Genomic DNA, 19,364 nt, shown 5'->3' with positions numbered 1-19,364 from the left:
ATTCTAGCGGTGCAGATTTTACTTGACCCATAGCACATTCGTGATTAGTACGGGTGATGGTAAAACTCGCCTCAAACTTGATTCAGATATATATAAGTCTTCATAAATTTTCTCCACGAGACAAGAAATTTATATTTTGTGTACAATTTATTTTTGTGTGTGTATCTTTACCTGACTTGTTTAACCTATCTCGTCTAACTATACCAGCTCCGTCCTATTATAGGCAAGTACGAAACAGGTGTGGATAATGCTCGACCCACCCCACACTCAACCTATTGCTGTCTCTAGTTTTAATTGCTATTTCCAAAGATGATAATACAAAAAAAAATATGGAGATCCTAACATTATGTTCATAATTTATAGTATACTATATATAAAATAATAGTTTTAAATTTTAAGAATATCCTATTTTGATTATATTTGTTATTTTTCCTACATAATGAACCCTTATTTAGACCATATGATTGTTTTCCTAGAAAGATCAAACTTTTGGCTTTTAAAAATAAATAATTAGGTCATAGTCGCTATCTTCGAGGATAATGATAGAATAAAAAACATGAGAGAGAACCTACTATTCTATTTATAATTTATATATAATATAGTTTAAAATTTTATATCCATCGATTGCACGAATCCAATTACTAGTTCTCTATATTTAATTTTACATTTTAATAATTATTTTTAAACATGATATAATTTTTATTTAAATAATATGTTGGTAATTTATAAATATAGAATTTGTGATGAAGGATAGTTCTATAAAAATATTTTTACTAGGCACAAATATGGAAATTAAAAAATTTATTTTTAAGAATAAAAAAATTTATTTTTATGTATTTTTTGAGATTAGAATTTTATTAGGACTCTAGAATTTTATTCCTATATAGGCTCTTATTAGAATTTTGGGCTATATATATAAATCTATTGCTATATTTGGAGAGACAATTTATATTATTTAGATTTGAAATTTGAGAATATTAAGTTATTATTATTTTTTTCTCTCCCTCACTTCTTCTGTTCTGCGGCAAATTGAATTTTTACTTTCATCTTTTCCAAGCACGTATTGTGCATGCTTGGTTGCTAGTCAAATAAAATGTACATGTTATAATGATCTCAATTGGTAGTTGGAGCTGGCATGTAAAAATAGGTGCAATTCTTAGGTCAGCTCATGGTTAATGTAGAACTCAAGATTTGTCTTAAATGGTGGCAATTCCACTTTAATTCCAAAAGAGTTATGAGACCGAAAGGGAGGTCTAAGGGGTAACGGTTGCGTCCATCTTTTGCTCCGAGATATCCGAACAATGGTGATGGATAGAGGGCCTTTTAGGTCAAGCATGTTTTTCGTGAAGCCAATGAAGCTGCAGATTGGGTGTCTGCTTATATAGTCAGTCATTTGGATAATATTCTGTGGACTAAAGATGGAAAATTACCTCTGACATTTTGAAATATTTTATTTTTTAATTTTATTGGGTACATTCATACTTGTCTCTATGGCCCACTCATCTAAAAAAAAAAAAAAAAAAAAAAAAAAAAAGAAGAAGAAGAAGAAGAAGAAGAAGAAGAAGAAGAAGGAGGAGGAGGAGGAGGAGGAGGAGGAAGGAGAAGAAAGAAGAGACATGAGACCGTGGTTTGAATGTAGCCGCTCATCGCATCCCATCATGGGTCAAGTCTTATCCTTCATATGTTGCCGTCCCAATCTCGACAACCTCCTATTCTCGGCAGATCGAGCTCAATTTATGAATTGCCGCGGCCGGCGCCGAAGGACACAAAATAACAAACAATACGATTCGGAGATCCGGCCGTAGATATCTGTCGTCAGAAGCTCCCGTTGAGATAGATCTGCCCGATCACATCCGACGGTCCATTTCACCCCTCCAGATACTCCGTCGGTCGCACTCCGATTCCCCAAATCCCTTAAACCCTCAACTTACCCTGCTCTCCGCCACGCCGCCGTCGTCGCTGGAGGTCTGCCGCCCCCGCCACCATGCAATCGCTCGCTATCTCCTCACCCTTCCTCAACCTCTCCCCTTGTCCCATCGAAACCCCGAGCCCCCGCCGCCTTCTACACCTCCGGCCTCCCATCTTTCCCCTCCGCGCCTCCTCCTCGGCCGAGCATGGCCAGGTCGTCGAGAGCCCTCCACCTCCGCCGCCTACGGTCCCTCCCGCCCCCTACAAGCTCAACAAGTACAGCTCCCGAATCACGGAGCCCAAGTCCCAGGGCGGATCGCAGGCCGTCCTATACGGCGTCGGCCTCTCCGACGACGACATGAAGAAGCCCCAGGTGGGGATCTCGTCAGTGTGGTACGAGGGTAACACGTGCAACATGCACCTCCTCCGGCTCGCCGAGGCTGTCCGGGAGGGCGTCCGCGAGGCCGGCATGGTGGGGTTCCGCTTCAATACCATTGGGGTTAGTGATGCTATCTCCATGGGCACGCGAGGCATGTGCTATAGCCTGCAGTCGAGGGATCTCATCGCCGATAGTATTGAGACCGTCATGGGCGGCCAGTGGTACGATGCCAACATTTCTATCCCTGGGTGTGACAAAAATGTGAGCTTTCCCTCTTTCTCTGTCTCGCTAGCTCTCCTTCATCTGCTTCTATTGTTTTCTTGTTTTTCCGTGATGACCTATGCTTGTGTACTTGACATTAATGTGTTTGTTCTTCTTGGGCGTTTTATTTTGTAATGCGGATGCAAGGACTTCTCCTTTTTTTTTTCTTTTGCTTGATTAGTGGTCATCGAAGAATTGAAAATCGTGTGTATGTGCTGCTTTTTGAATGTAATTTCAATTTTTGATTAGTTTTATCTCTTATGCGGATGGAAGGATAATCCCCCTGGATCGGTGATCATGAAAGAACCGAAAATCATGAGCGAGGATGCGTTGGAGCTATTTAAATTCATCCCTCCACCCCTCCTTTCTTGGCAGTTTCAAGAGTCTGTAATGTGATGGAAAGATATTTCTGTTTTCCTTGGATTAATGACCGGAAAAGAATGGATGCAGAGATGTCTGGATTCATTTTATTTTCTTGGGTATTTTAGTTTGCTCTGTGGTTTTGAAAGATGTCTTTTGTACCTTTTATTGATTCAATAATAACGAGTGATTTGAATCTTGAAGGAATTCAGTGCTGTTCAAGTTCATCTCTTTTCATTTTTTAATGCTTTAGCTTGAATCACTGATGCAACTAACTGCGAGTTTTTAATTATCTGCTTATTCTTTCTGTCACCCTGTTTCTTTACAGATGCCAGGTACAATTATGGCAATGGGACGGCTTAATCGACCGAGTATAATGGTCTATGGTGGAACCATTAAGGTAATATAGCTTCAGTTTGGTTAAGTTCCTAATGATTTTTTTTTGCTCATTTTCAATGTTGTGTTTACCCCTTTACCAACAGGCACTTCTTCTCAGTTTTTTGACTCCATCCAGTCATCCTAACAAGCATTCTTGAAGGCAAAACTCAAGCTTTTTTATCTAATCTATGAACTATCCTCTTGATTTTCTTTTATTCTATGTTACTTTAAGTGGATCAAAGTAGAGTTGCTTTCTAATGGAAGCCAACCCTAGCTTATATATATATATGCTTGTAGTTGTCAACTATCTTTATTCTATATCATCATCATATTAGCAAATCATTTTTCTTCCAGTTCTATAGCCAATCTAGTTCCACAACTTTCCATCTTGAAGATGTAGAGGTATTTTGCCTTTCAAATTACTTGACCTTGATTTTTGTTTGAAGAGATCCTACAAATTACTTGACCTTGATTTTTGTTTGAAGAGATCCTACAGAAGTCCAGAATTCGTTCTACTCTTTGGAAAACATTTACCTTTGATCTTTTCAATATCATTTAACTTGCATTTGTGGAAATACCAATTGTTCGAAATAGTGGCCTGAACATGCATCATGCCCGGTGGACTGTGTCATTCATAGCTGAGTATTCAATAGCATAATTAGGAATTCATTTCACAAGCACAATAAATTGCTGTTTGGTGCGAGGAAATGGTTTAAACTGGAGAAGAGGGCCCCAGATACACAAAAATCAACATATTTTATGAAGAAAATTGATTCTTTCCCCTTTTCAATTAGTCATGGTAAGTGAAATATCTCTCATAAATGATAAAACTAAAGTATTTTACAACCCAGTGCCTGGGATTTACTCTGCATTTTATAATGAAATATCATACGTTATTGCTAATATAATTCGATTAGGTGTTTAGATTCCTTTTAAGTTCTGGTGCATGGAAATCTTAGTCTATCTGCTGCTCTTTCAGTTCTTCCTTCATGTATAATTGGCTTTTTTTTTGAAATGTACTAATTGTGTTCCATTTTGTGCAGCCTGGTCACTTCCAGGGCCATTCTTATGATATAATATCTGCATTTCAGGTACATATTCAATTTGTTATTTCAGAAAATTGTTATTGGAGGGTTTAGCTTCTTATATTGTTTTAAATCTTTCTTCAACATATTTTAACTCTTTGCTTAAGTCACTTCTTGTCTTTCATAGAAAGATCAATTCAGTTGAAAACATGTACTCCTGCTTTAGGGGACTTAATGATAATAACTTGTTCTGTATTTTTATATATGAATCTTTAAACTGAAGCATGTCTGATAACCTTTCATCATTCTGTTGGTATGCTTTCAAGTGTTACGGAGAATTTGTAAGCGGGTCAATCAGTGATGATCAAAGAATGAATGTGGTGCGCAATTCTTGTCCTGGAGCAGGGGCTTGTGGTGGCATGTATACTGCAAACACCATGGCATCTGCTATTGAAACAATGGGCATGTCACTTCCTTACAGGTACAAATCATAGGCTCAACATCAAAGCATGCTTTAAATGCATAGGAGGTAGAATTTAATATTTTATCATCATAACATTCTGAATTTGCATAGTTTGGGACTTCTGCTAAGTGCTTTTAGGGTTTTTTTTTCCTTCATTTTCATCTTCCGGAATTTGTTTTTATTTGTTTCATGCATTTGAGACAGCTCTTCAACCCCGGCTGAAGACCCATTAAAGTTAGATGAGTGCCGCTTAGCTGGGAAGTATCTCTTGGAATTGTTAAAAATGGATTTGAAGCCTCGAGACATTATCACTGAGAAATCATTACGAAATGCCATGGTCATTGTTATGGCACTAGGTGGGTCTACTAATGCTGTGCTGCATTTGATTGCTATATCTAGGTGGGTGCACTGGTTACTTTCCATGTGGAATAGAGCTGGTCGTCATTTTTTTAAATAATTAATGATTTTTTCTCCTTTCAGGTCTGTAGGTTTGCGACTGACTCTTGATGATTTTCAGAAGGTTAGTGACAAGGTCCCTTTCCTTGCGGATCTCAAGCCCAGTGGTAAATATGTCATGGAAGACTTGCACAAGGTATGCATTATGTGTCCTTGTTCAAACTTTGTTATGAATAGTTATTAATTATGATGCCTTGTTATTTTCCGTTATTTAGAAGCGTGCCATTTCCGTGAACCATTTGACAATCATGGTTACAGATTGGAGGAACGCCTGCAGTGATTCGCTATCTTTTGGAGAATGAGCTTTTGGATGGAGACTGTATGACTGGTATGTGAGGTAACCTATCTAGTTGATTAAGTTTTTCTTGCTTTGCTGCTAACATATATACTTTCATTACAGTCACAGGGAAAACTCTTGCAGAAAATGCCAAACATTTTCCTGCTTTAACTGAAGGACAGGTAAGATGGTAGATTTTTATTAATTAAGTTTTATTTTCTGCCCATTAACAAAAATGCCTTTTCATGCCTTTTCAGCAAATAATACGACCACTCGAGAACCCCATCAAATCAACAGGACACATTCAGATACTTTATGGGAATCTTGCTCCAGAGGGTTCTGTAGCAAAAATAACAGGCAAAGAAGGGTTATTTTTCTCTGGTATTGCATTTAGTACTGATTGTTTTTCCCGTTATCTTTTAAAGTTTATAATTTTTCAACTTAGCAATAGTTATACAATGCCACAGTATTATTCATGGAGATTGCTCGCCAGGTCCTGCACTTGTTTTTGATGGTGAGGAGTCTATGATTGCGGCAATTTCAGAAAATCCTGTGAGCTTTAAGGTAATGTATTCTCATACAACCTTTATTATTCACTCATGTTTCTTTTCTTCAATAATTTCTTCCTGTTTTTTCATTTTTCACTCCTGTCATTTGAAAGAAGTTGGCATTAGAGAGGGAAGAGCATTCAGCTTGCTATGACGATTGTTGCGTTACTCATTTGTTTGATAATCGTGAAATTTGAACTCTCCCATTGCTTTTCAGTTAATAAATAATACTGTAGCTTCTGGAGATAAGTCCCTTTTCATTGGTATATTTTTGTCTTTCATTGTGTGTCCTTTGCTTAGTTGAATGACACATGTTGCTTCCTTTGCCATTAGAATGTTATCTCTATTACACAGACAAGAACACAATTTTTTCTTGTTACATGTATATTTATAGATGATTTTTGACACAGTAACTATACATTATTTGTAATATACTAATATTTTATTTTTGCACATGGTAATTTCTTTTTGATATTCTGGGAAGCTCTTTCTTTTTTTTTTTTCTGTTCCTTTTTTTCTTTCCCCTAATTTGCAAAGCTGTATACTAACATTGCTCATTGTATCGGCACTCAAAAAAAAAAAAAAACATTGCTCATTGTATTGTGACTTACAAACATTGTTAAAAAAGCTGACAGGAGGGATCAATGCACAATGACCTTACATACTATGTTTGCAGCGCAAGGTCGTCGTTATCAGAGGAGAGGGACCGAAGGGTGGACCAGGCATGCCTGAAATGCTAACACCAACAAGCGCAATAATGGGTGCTGGTCTTGGAAAGGTATCTTCTTGTTGACTTAGATGACAATTTGTGGTTGAGTTGTAAGTGTTGGGATGAGCCTTATGCCTGCCAAGCAGCCATTAAAAAACAGGCATAAGGAATAGTTATGCTGGTCAAAATTTGCTTACGCCAGGCATACTATTGTAGGGAAAAGTTGTCATAAGTGTTTCCTAGGATAAGGCCATCATTTATGCCTAAACCCCCTGCCCTTTTTTCTCTTTTGGCAAAAAAAACTCGACCAAAAGTTATTCCCAAAATCGTACCTACACAAGAATGGGAATAACTTGGGGCAACTATTCCAATAGGCATAACTTTTCGTATCCCGATTTTTCTTATCCCGAACCAAATGCAACCGAAGAATCTGGAAAGAAGAATGACAAGCTGGAGCTACCAGACTGTCATAACTGAAACATCTTCATGATTTGCTTAAGATACCCCAGGCCACATGCTAAAGCCAGTTCTGAATGGTAAGTTCATGGGTGATATTTTCTTGCATGTATGCTAGTTTATTAACATATCGATAATTTCTCAATAGTAATGTGAAATTAGTTGCTCTTTAGTATACAATGCGTTGTAGTTGGGTTTACAGATTCTCTATCTGATATGGCCATTACTAGCAGATGTACCTTTCTTTAAAGCTGGGATTGATTGTCTGCTAATTACTGCTCATATATTTTTCACCACCAAAAAAAAGCAAACAAAGTCATGTATTTTTATGATATTTTTTTTATTTTTCCTTTTAATTTTGTTTAATAAATACTCGAGGAACCGATTGCAAGTAGTTCTCTAAATCACATAACTAAAACTCCTTGTTTTGTTTAGATGCTTTGGTTTAGCTAGAAACTTTTGATTCCATTTTCCCCTGTTTTTGTTAATATAATTTGTTAAATTCTGTAGGAATGTGCCTTGCTTACGGATGGTAGGTTTTCTGGGGGGTCACATGGTTATGTTGTTGGCCATATATGCCCTGAAGCACAGGTACTTAAAAGCTTCCTTGATTTGTCTTCCACCCATCTCATATTTCTATTTTTCTTTCCTTTGAGTCAATGCTTGCTGAAAATGATACAAAATAGTAGAACGTATGTGATGGGGTATTGGGTGTACCAATATAGGAAGAGCTTTTGAAGACAAATGATATCGTTATTTAGACTTGTCAATTTGTTTCAACTTCAAAAAATTGTGAAATTTTATATTGGTAGGAAAAGCACTAGCAGAAATGAGAAGCAAATTATAGCTAGGGAGCTATATTATGTAGAATCAGCACAGAATGAGGGAAAGTTACCAGTTGAAAGAGGCCCTACATAGGAAAGGAGCAGTTCCAGAGCTCCTTTAATGAACAATGGAACTTAATAATGGAAGATAGCTCTTTACATTTTCATGCTGGCATCTCCTCAGCAATGGGAGGATTTGACCTACAGGGCATCTATGTTAGAAAAGTTTCTGATCATCACAGTGGCATCCCAAAGTTAGGAGAGGTGACCCAAAGATTGCTGGAAAGCCAGCCATTATTTGACATTATCTGCAAGATGTCAATTTTTTTCATCATTATTTTTCATCTTTTAGCTTATGATCTTGGCCCAATGATTTTGTAATAAATCCACAAGCCATACAGAAGGGACATTAGTCCGACAAGAATATATAACATCATCTGGTACAGAAAGAAGAGCTTAATAATCATGGAATTTGAGTCGTGCACTCTCTAATGATAATCACCGTGCTTCTCAAGGAGTTCTTTTATTTCTTTCTTTTTGTTAGAACAAGGATCTGTGAAGGCGCTGGTGTCAAAGTTCGAAGTTTAAACTTCCCGAAACAGGATGACTGATTGATTTCCTCTAGACATAATTTGTTTGACTGGCAATGTTAGTTGTTTTGGAGCAGAGTGAGTCCTTTGTTGCAGGGGAAAAAAATCATTATCCATATCAAGGATTAGTTTCACTTCGTAGGATTACCTACCTTTTTTTCCCATCATGAAGTCTCTTTTACAGCACAATATCTGTCATATATGTTCTAATATTAAAACTACCATTCCAGGAAGGTGGCCCAATCGGCCTAATTCAAAATGGAGATATAATCACCATTGATGTTGTAAAGAGAAGAATGGATGTTGAATTGACCGAGGAACAGTTGGCTGAGAGGAGGAAAAAATGGAGTCCACCAGCTTACAAATCCACCCGAGGAGTGCTGTACAAGGTATGCTTAATTGAATTTCTGGTACTGAGTAATAAACATTTTTTCTTTTTTCTCTTCCCTATCTTTTCCTTCATTTCTGAAGAAGAATCTTTCCTATCCCTTTCAGTACATCAAGAATGTGCAACCTGCTTCAAGAGGATGCGTTACAGATGAATAAGAAATACCGAGACCGCCAATTTGTGATGATATATGGATGTTTACCATCGGTGCTCGTGCTGCGATTCTTTAAGATGTACGTCCTGTCTGACTTCTCTGTTAATCCTCGAGCAAACTAAATGCTGGGACCAAATTTTTCTGCGTAGGTGGACTTTGGTAGCTTAGTCTATTTGCTTTTGACTGTAAAAGAACTTTCAGGATTTTAAGTTATTTGGATGTGCATTGTATGTCAATTCAGGACAAAAAGAACATTAAACAGTCTTTCAGAATTTTTAAAACCGTGCCAATGTGTTATATGAGAACTTTTTAATCTTAAAATACTTTTCTGCTCTCAATGGATCAAGTCTTTTCTATCTCTAGCCGGTTCCGAGTAACTCACAGGCGATGGAACTTTTCTCAATGCCATACTCCTGCCATTTGAAAACTTCCGGGGTCTTGCTCCCTCGCAATTCACAAACTCTTTTGGACCGAAACTGACATTAAGAGTTGTAAACAAATACTCCTTCGTGTGTAAATGCACGTCTGAGAGAGGATGAAAATGATCAAAAAATTATGTTTTGGAGTTACCTTTCTGAATAAGAACGTATGAGCCAAACTTAAGCGAACTATTTATATTGAATCTAAAAAGACAAAATTTATTGAGAAGTAGCAATACAGCTTGAAATTTTTACAATATTAGTACATATCATCGTATTGATTATTCTACCTAAATCAATCTGGTAACTGGCTTTCTATAAGAAGCCTTGCATTTTCTAAATGCTATGTGCTGCTTAAATTATCACCAATACCTCGAGTACTTGTTTATTGATTGAATGAATGTAGCTGTGCTTTTTTTTTTTGGCTTCATTAGTAATACAACATTTTAGACTTGATCTTGATAGCACCAAAAGAGAGTGAACCAATATTTGGCCTCAGCATGATATCAATATAAATCCTACTAGTAGGATTTAATATTGTTTATTTTTTTTTGATTTTACTTGAAACAAAAAATGAAGTAACCTAATAATCAATTTTACTTTTCAACTTTTGATTTTACTTGAAACATAAATGAAGTAACCTAATAATCAATTTTACTTTTCAACTCATTTATATAGATTGTAGGAGTACCTTTTTCTCACAAAAAAAAGGGGTATGCTTTTGACTATGCTAACAAAATTTTCTAATAGATAAATCTAACCAAATACAGAGAACCAAAAAAACATCTTATATTACATAGAGCAGTCACATTGCACCCCCCAAATATCTTTTGTGATATTTCGAGGAAAAGAAAGAAAAATAACTTGAAGAAAATATAAACAATGCGAAAATTCTTGGACAGCAAAATAAAAAAAATAGACATTATAAAAAAATAGAAAATCTATAAAACTTTTAGATATATGAGAAAGAAATTGTTTGATGCAGAAATATCGGTTTTGCATTTTGAGAGAAATTAGTAATTTGTCTCGGAATATAGTAATGCTTGTTCTGTGAATGTTCGTATAACTTAGGCCGCTAAAAGCAAATTTGTGGAAGGTGAATTTGGTCACTTTCATGGAGGCAACATCTCAAGAACCATTTTTCATTTGAATTTGATCATGTCCATAAGCTTCCAAGGATCAAGCAGATATGGATGGTAGGAACTTGATTTCCTCTGAGCAAGCCAAGATATAACCATAGATGAATCCCCTTCTAGCATTTATGCTCTCTCTTACAAAACTAGCAAAATTAGCTTTATATAGGCTTGAAAATTTGTGTTTGCTATTGAGACAAATAGCCATATATTCTTCACAAGGCATGGTTGCCATCCAAATGATCTTTGCAGGCTGTTGTCTAATGCCTGGAAAAGGTTCGGATTTCTGTCATTCCAGATCATCCATAGCAAGGAAACTAGATGACGCCTTCTTTGCTTGTCACTTTTTCAGCATTATAAGATGCAGGATAAGTAAGGTATCTGCAAATCTTTAGATCACTGCTGCCAAATATTTTTAAAAGTCAGGCAACAGAAGAGAGTAGGAACGACAATTTCTTTAAAAAAAGGAGAGGTCTTTTTTTTTTCCCTCATAGGATCAGGGTTGAGTAGGATCAGGGTTGAGTGGAGTTTAGTTGATACAGGGTCATGCTTCAATATAGAAATAGCCAAACAAGCCTTAAGTATTTTGTTATATATTAATTCTAGATGCAGCAAATGCACTTACCAAAGACCCATAAACTATAGAGATTGGTCATGTTTGGGCCATCTAAGACTACAATGAACTGTCACCACAATGAACCATATCAAATCAACTGCGGTGGTAGCAACCCCTCGTCTAACCATTGGGTACACTGTGCAAGTTGGACCATACATAGATGTTAGGCGTATCAATTATTTGTCACAATTATTTTACATTTGTTTTCTCCTTGTTTGCAATTATTTTCTCTACATGTGATCAGCTAATTTTCAGAATAGGACACAGGGTGGTGCAGCCCTTGAAGCAAGGAGAAGGTTCGAGGAACCTTTTCCTTGCAAACGAGGAGGAGACATGTCTTGTATAGGCTCGAGCTGAACGGCTATATCCTGAGCTATTCTCAGATCAATTATCGGCTCTCTAGGCGCACTAGAAAACTTGCTTGATAGTAGAAAGGGTGACAAGTCTAATGACAGAGTAGATACATGCACGGTCAAGCCGGCATTAGATCAGCTTAAAAAAAGATGATCGAAGAGAGGATATAAGAGCAGTATGAGTCCAAATGCTTCATCTTCAAGAATTTTTGTCACTATCACATCAGCGTTCGAAAGAAGATGGATTGGAATAGAATATAGCACGAGCTAGTATTGATTTTCTTAAAAAAATATTTATTTATTTTAGTCAAATGGTGGGGGCAAGTAGCAGAGAATTAGAGATGCTAAATTACCAATTATTATCAAGTAAAGATACCATGCTATATGCAGAAATACAATAACCTATTGCTCGAGACCCCTCAAACTAATGCTTTGTATAGGCACAAATGAAATTATGCTAGCAGTTTCGACATAGTCCAAGAATAGTGCAAACTCAATCATAATTTCATCATAGTGATCTATCATGTTCAAAAATTATATGCATCCCTTTTCTTTTATTTTACAATTATTTCCTCTATTATGATAACTAATTTCTTCATTATGTCTCATTATTAACTTTCTCCCAACCCAACATAATGTCCAGGAACCAAACAGCCATAGCTTGGCCAACCACAGCTCAATTATAATGTTGTCATCCCAAAGTGATAGGATGGTGAGGGAATAGCAAGGTGGTAAACTTAGTTCTCTAAACGGGAACTAGCCGTAGCATTTATCAGTTTGTGTCCGGTGAGTGAGTATATACTCTCCCAGCCCGGTTCCTGGTACCACCCACTTGGCCCACACGTGTGAAGTCGCACTCCAACACGTGCTACATTTTCTTGCTATTTTTATTCTAATCGAGGAAAAGAAATTTCTATCACGAGAAAGGAAGAACGCCCGGACTTCTTTGACAGTGAAAGAGAAGACGATGGCCATTTCACCGAACTTTCTATTATATTACTACATGATGGTTATCTTAGCCCGAACAACATAAACTCTCAAGATAAAGGTCGGATTGCATCTTTGATGCGAAAAAAAGAATCATCTTGCAACTTGCTCTTTGCAGAGATCTATATAGATAGATGAAAGAGAGTTCGAAGTGTGTTGCGAAAAATGATCTATGGTTGATATCGTAAAAAAATAATTATTATTTTTTTTATAAAAAGATACAATCTGAATTAGATTTTGTGCTGCATTCAAGCTATTTATTATGCTGCCGTTTTATATTTAGCCATTGATTGCTTATAATTTAGCAACCAATCTTTTATGCAAAGTTCTGTTTTATTTTGACACATTGATGCCTCCTTATATACAACGCTGCAAATGGATTATAGATCAAAAATAAGTTGTCATAGAAATCAAGGGATGGAATTAAAATTATTACAGGGCAAATCCTCATGTCAAACCAAGAGGTGGCTCTCGATTTTTTTTATTTAAGCTCTGTTCTGTTATCTGGATCTCTTACCTCTGCGGGCCCACTGAAATAAAAAGAAGCTTCGAACGTTGGACGCAGGGCGTCCCACCCAGTTCCGTTCTCTGTCTATAAATGAAGTACGCGGAGGGAACGGTGGCACGGCTTCAGCTGACATCCAATCTCCTAATCAATGGCTTTCGTTGCTCCCTTCTCCTTCCCTCAGTGCTCTCCCTCCCCACCTCTTCTCTTCTGCTCTCCTTCTCTCCTCCCGCCTTCCCTCTCCAAACTCTACCATTCCGTCCTCTCCCTTCGCCGAAGCCTTCCCACTCCCTCTGCCACCACACGAGACTCCAACTTCCACCCCGCTTCTCCCGAGAAACACACCAAGTTCCAGCCTTCCCGGCCTCACGGCCTCGCCCTGACCTCCGACGACCGGACCCATGAAGAGACTCCAACCACATTGCTCCATAAAAGAGCAGAAGCCGAGAATTCAAGCCCAGCCCTTTGCTCTGAGAGGTCCTCTGCTTATAAAACAGAACACAAGCACCGAATGACCCTCGCCGAACTCTTGGACAGGAGCGGAGTCCTGCCCGTGTCCGTTTACGGCAATTTGGATGTATCCGTCGCCGGAATTCAGCATGATTCGAGGGAGATCACTGTCGGAGACCTCTTTGTCTGCTGTGCCGGGTCGAAGACCGACGGCCACCTGTATCTTTCCGAGGCTCGCGACCGAGGAGCTGCGGCGGTGTTGGCGGACAAAGAAATCGGTAAAGACGAGATCTTGGGTTATTGCGAGGCTCTTGTCGTAGTGGAGGACACCAATTCGTTGCTTCCTGTTCTTGCTGCATCCTTCTACGGGCATCCTTCGAGGAGCCTCTCTGTAGTTGGGATCACAGGAACGAATGGCAAGACGACGACGGCCAGTTTGGTCAAGTCCGTCCTCGAGGCAGCTGGGTCGAGGACTGGGATGTTGGGCACCCTGGGGTACTACATCCATGGCGACAACAAATTGGAAGCTCCCAACACAACCCCTGGTGCTGCAACAGTACAGAGACTGATGGCTGAGATGGTGGGCAATGGGACTGACGCGCTCGTTATGGAGGCTTCCTCTCATGGGCTGGAGATGGGAAGGTGTGATGAAATAGACTTCGACGTCGCAGTCTTTACGAACTTGACAAGAGACCACCTTGACTTCCATGGGACTGAGGAGGAGTACAGGAAGAGCAAGGGGAAGCTGTTTGCGAGGATGGTCGATCCCAGGAGGCATCGGAAAGTTGCGAACATCGATGATCCAAGTGCTTCTTACTTCATAGCGCAAGGGAATGCAGATGTCCCTGTTGTCACCTTTGCCATGGAGGACGAGAATGCCGATGTGAAGCCTTTGGAGTTGGAGCTTTCGCTGTTCGCGACACGGGCCATGATCGGCACGCCGCAGGGGATGCTGGAGATTGGTTCTGGGATGGTGGGGAGGTACAATGTCTACAACATTCTTGCAGCTGTTTCCGTCGGGATTGCGGTGGGAGCGCCATTGGAGGACATAGCGAAGGGCATTGAGGGGGTGAAGGGCGTTCCAGGGAGGTGCGAGCTAATTGACGAGGGGCAATCATTTGCGGTGGTAGTGGACTATGCTCACACCCCGGATGCTTTGTCCAGACTTCTGGATGCCATGAGAGAGCTTGGTCCACGGAGAATTATCACTGGTATGTGTGCTGCTTCTCAGCGTAGTTTTTACTCGTCTCTTTCAAATTTAGCTTCTATATTTCAGCTTTGGTAATGAATGGGAGTTTGCAGTAAGTCTGATTGAAGTCCTTGGTAGATTTGTTAAACCATCTTATTATCTTCAAACGACTGTCTTTTTGGTTAAGGGGGAGAGTTATGGGTACTGGGTAGACATAGAAAAAACTTTGACTTGGTTTATTTTATATATAATAATTCAGGATCTTACCCAAAATGGCTAGTCGGAAGATATTATTTAGGTTCCTTGATCATGTATAAGTACCGAATATCTACCCAGCAAATAACCTCGCAGGTCCTCACATTATATACCAAAGAAACACATAATAATTAGCGAAAATGTATCTTCTCTAGTTTTGCGGAGCTATAAGATGCATTCAATCTTCAAACTTCACTTTGAAACAGAAGATAAGAACCTTAAAGATTGGTGGTATACAGTTACTTAATGATGCCCGGACTAGGCGACTAGACCTTAAAATTTTGAACAAGAGAAGAAGACACAATGTTTGACTTTTGGAACTCCTAGTCCTTTAAAAGAGTGTGTTTGCGTGTGAGAGAGATTTTTAGAACTCCTAATCTAGCCGAACTATGATCTATTAGCATATTAATTTGAAATTATCTCATCTTTTTTATACCATTTTGATTATATCAGCTATTTCCATGCGTTTGAAGATTAGCCCTGCTCATTGCTACAGCTAGAAGTCTAAAGAGAAAAGTTTGAGATAATTTGACCTTACTTGACTGCATACAACTCCTCTTTGTTGGAATCCAGCTCTGCTTCTGGCTCCTCTATGCACCTTTTTGGCATATCTACTTTTGGTGTCTAAGTTACCCTCTGGGCCTGAAATTAATGGAACCTTTTGCACCTGCACATGTCCATGTGCTGTTGGAGACTAAGCCAAAAACAAAGACAAAGGCCAAGGAATAAAGGAATGTTGAAATAAATTTTGGTAGTGAAAGGACTGGAACCAATAACATTAATTTAGGTTAAACTTTCATGGCTAACTTTTTAATGAAACCAATAACACTAACTGGACAGAAACTTGTTTACTTGCTAATGTTTTGTATTCAGTCTTCGGATGCGGTGGAGAAAGAGATATGGGAAAGAGACCTTTGATGACAAAAATTGCATGCGACAAAAGCGATGTGGTTATCTTGACATCCGATAATCCAAGGAACGAAGATCCATGTATGTATCCTCGTCTTCAGTATGAATCCTCTTGAGCTTTCATACTATTTCTTACTTCTTTGAAATTGATGAATTATTTGAAACTTTTTTGAGTTGAATTTTGACTAGGCTACTGAGTAGAATGCAATTACTAACTTGGTAAAGGTCCTCCTCTCCTTGCATTTAATTAGTGGATATCTTGGATGACATGTTGATGGGAGTTGGATGGACCATGCAAGATTATTTACAACATGGTGGAAATAATGGCCACCCAATGCTTCCAAATGGTCACAAGCTTTTCGTTCATGACATCAGAAGAGTAGCTCTGCAAGCAGCAGCTGCCATGGGAGAGGAAGGAGATATCATTGTAACTTACTTATTCTGGCCATTTTTTACATAATTTTCTTCATATCTTTTACTCTAGCATACCTCATTCTGAAAGTTCCTATTTATGGCTAAGTTATGTTCAGCCACTTATTCACACTTAAGCTGTTAGTTATATTTAAGCTGGCCACATGCTTGTTTTAGTGATTGAGCATGACATGGAAACTGTTTCAGTTTTTCAACTTTGTGAAAGACATTTGAGAACTAGGATAGTTGAAGTGCTTTGCCATGCATTAAGTTCAAATATATTTGGCCTCTTAGATCGCCATTCCATTTACCATCTTGCAGTATGAGTTTTTACTTCATCATTATTTGTCACGCTTTTTTCGGGAACATATTATATGAAGTTAAGAGTGTCCATATTTTCCAAGGAGTATTGTTATATGACTATTGTTATGTGCATACAAACAATTCTTTTGCCATGTGTCGAGAGAGAATTGGTGCAAGTCGCAAGATTTGTTGTGAAATACTGAAGTTTGGTCGAATATGGAGTTTCCAAATTGATGAATTTTTTATGTGCACAAGATTGGTGCCCAGAAGCATTTTCCTTTCCAAGCATCACAGGAAATCACTATACCTAACCTATGCCATTTCTTATAGTTGCTGCTGCTGCTTGTTTGCTAACCTAAAAATCTTGTAATCTTGTTTGCTGTAGGTTGTTGCAGGTAAAGGCCATGAAACATATCAAATTGAAGGTGATAAGAAGAAATTTTTTGATGATAGGGAAGAGTGCAGAGAAGCATTGCATTATGTACATGAGCTGCATCAAGCAGGGATAGACATCAGCGAACTCCCATGGGTGTAAGGAGAAGATTATTTGGTCATGTTGGATATTTGTGCAATATCTCTTCAGTTCTGCCAACACTAGTATTTATTTATAGATATCTTTGCAAACTCTACCAATGGGAGATGTTGTCCTTGCATTCTTTTTTAAAGATCCCAAGCCCAAACAACTTGAAGTCTTTAAATGTCCTCATGATAGTTTGTCGAAACAACCATGATACTAGAAGTTACAAATCTTCACAGGTTTAAATCAATTAAAATAAAGATAAAATTAGTTGCAAATGACTGTTGTGAGTTAGCTGTTTATAATTTTGGCTGATAATGTCAGGTCCTCCTCTTTTACATCTCATATCTGTAACAGGTTACTGAGGCATGCAGCATTGATATTTTCTTCAAAAGAGATCGAAGCTCAGTATAAACTAACAGATCCAGAGTGACACTTGGAAGCCATGTATCTCACTGTTTGTGCTGCAATAAAGAACAAATACCACCATCCATCAAGATAGAAACAATAACAAAAAGTTATGTTAAGAAGCAACAAAAGAGTTGGTATTTTGTATAAAGTTCATACTGTGCTCCCATGCTGGAGTACTACCAGGTTTGCACTCACCTCGAATCCTAATTTTCTCAGCAAGTGAACTTATAGATGAATACTAAATTTTTTTGGTCAAATGTTTAGACAAACATTAACCCAATTCTTAGATTGGGATCCATCAGTCATTTATTTTAAGGCTTGGTCTGCCACCATTCTAGCTCGGACCAAATTCATGACTGCGAATCCTAGCAGTAACTTAATCCCCTACCCCTGACAATGATCAGGCTCAGTCTCATCCTGACTAGCCCCCGGCAAGGCTACCCGATTGCCTTCAAACAAGTCCCACACATTGTCCGGTTTCATTTGCATGCTTCAAAGGAATTCCCAGGACCAACATTTTGGTTTTGTTGCCCTGGATGCCATCTCTGATCCATTAGCTCATCTGAAGTTATTGTAGATCATACTGTAAGGCTGATCTGCATCTGCTTCTTTCTCTGGTCTGCATGAAAAAAAGGAGAGGTGACCAATGATTGGAGCTTTCAGGATTCCTTGCAATGGCTAAGATTATTGCCTATTTTCTCATTTGAACCTTGACAAAGACTTCATGTCAAGTTTACTGTGTATTCAAAATACTTATTGAGAACAACTTTAATCTTGATACCTTAGGCATTTCAGCTTCGAAGCTTATGTGAAATAAAAACAGGACATATTTTGCCAAACTTTAATTGTTTAATTGTAGTTTTAGACTTAAAATATTTAGCTTTTTTGGCATATTTTCATCTCTCTTTCTTCAATGCTTGTGAAGTAGTTTGGGCAAGCTATCTAAATGCATGAACTTTTAACCGAAAAGTACTCTCCTTGAGTCTTTTATCCCTTGCTGTTGGTTTGGCTCAAATTCTATGTTCAGTTATCTGATTTATCTCTTGCTGTTGGTTTGATTCTTTTTCTATATTTTCAGTTAGCTTATGCAGATCGAGCCTGATTAGATCGGCATGCTGCTCTTCTTGGTCCACTGTGAATGCCAATGCTTACTGTGAACAACTAGTCTTTGTTCTGTAAATGCTATATTTGTCTACATATCACAATGATGACAGAAGGTCGATTCTGTAACAATTTTTGTCTCATAACTAATCTGTCACTCTGAATCTTCATGAAGGATTTGGTCAGAAATTGTCGATAAAAGAGGATATGATCCATGAAAGTGAATTCAGTAGTCTTTATAATTTGTCTTTATTTTTCTAATGCTTCCTTCATTCAGACAGAATCTATTCTTGGAAACAGGTTCGAGATAAGCTCATGAAGAAAGACGGCACTCCAAGCTATACTAACACAATTGTAATCTTTGTCCCTTGGGATCAAATACCATTCAAACTCCTGCTGGTACATGATACAAGTATATTTGTTAACCTGTACAGCTCTTTCCATCTTCTATCTTAGGGCTATCCTTTTTAGAACGAACTTAATAAGATACCTGTCAACTGGAATGCTCCTTCCACATATAGAGACCATCCACAAGTCCATATGCTGTGATTTTCCTGGAACCATAGACTGGGAGGTTTCCTTGATAATCTTACAGCAGTGAAATTAAGTACTAGGAGTTTTCTCATGGA

General features: G+C 38.2%; 2 protein-coding genes across 3 annotated transcripts; both read left to right on the top strand.

The window, feature by feature from the left end:
• The first annotated feature begins 1,772 nt into the window (after positions 1-1,772).
• Positions 1,773-9,504, top strand: LOC103698595 (dihydroxy-acid dehydratase, chloroplastic). Its single transcript, XM_008780630.4, has 14 exons — positions 1,773-2,548; positions 3,237-3,308; positions 4,330-4,377; positions 4,638-4,792; positions 4,979-5,173; positions 5,255-5,366; positions 5,489-5,558; positions 5,631-5,689; positions 5,765-5,888; positions 6,001-6,071; positions 6,732-6,833; positions 7,731-7,811; positions 8,865-9,023; positions 9,130-9,504. The coding sequence occupies exons 1-14, from the start codon at positions 1,985-1,987 to the stop codon at positions 9,178-9,180; spliced, it is 1,863 nt and encodes a 620-aa protein (XP_008778852.2). The 5' UTR covers positions 1,773-1,984; the 3' UTR covers positions 9,181-9,504.
• Positions 9,505-12,369: 2,865 nt separating this feature from the next.
• On the top strand, positions 12,370-18,933 carry LOC120104388 (UDP-N-acetylmuramoyl-L-alanyl-D-glutamate--2,6-diaminopimelate ligase MurE homolog, chloroplastic-like). Of its 2 annotated transcripts, XR_005506801.1 has the most exons (6): positions 12,370-14,850; positions 15,957-16,073; positions 16,244-16,419; positions 17,092-17,237; positions 17,581-17,817; positions 18,713-18,933. XR_005506801.1 is itself a non-coding variant. In XM_039115371.1 (5 exons), the coding sequence occupies exons 1-5, from the start codon at positions 13,341-13,343 to the stop codon at positions 17,654-17,656; spliced, it is 2,025 nt and encodes a 674-aa protein (XP_038971299.1). In that variant the 5' UTR covers positions 12,370-13,340; the 3' UTR covers positions 17,657-18,933. The 2 variants fall into 2 exon arrangements, 1 of the variants encoding a protein (XP_038971299.1); XM_039115371.1 differs by having other exon boundaries at positions 17,581-18,933.
• Positions 18,934-19,364: the final 431 nt, after the last annotated feature.

This window comes from Phoenix dactylifera, chromosome 18 (assembly GCF_009389715.1).
Source record: "Phoenix dactylifera cultivar Barhee BC4 chromosome 18, palm_55x_up_171113_PBpolish2nd_filt_p, whole genome shotgun sequence".
NCBI lineage: Eukaryota > Viridiplantae > Streptophyta > Magnoliopsida > Arecales > Arecaceae > Phoenix > Phoenix dactylifera.
Note: the sequence above shows the minus strand (reverse complement) of the source record. Positions and strands in the feature narration are given on the sequence as shown.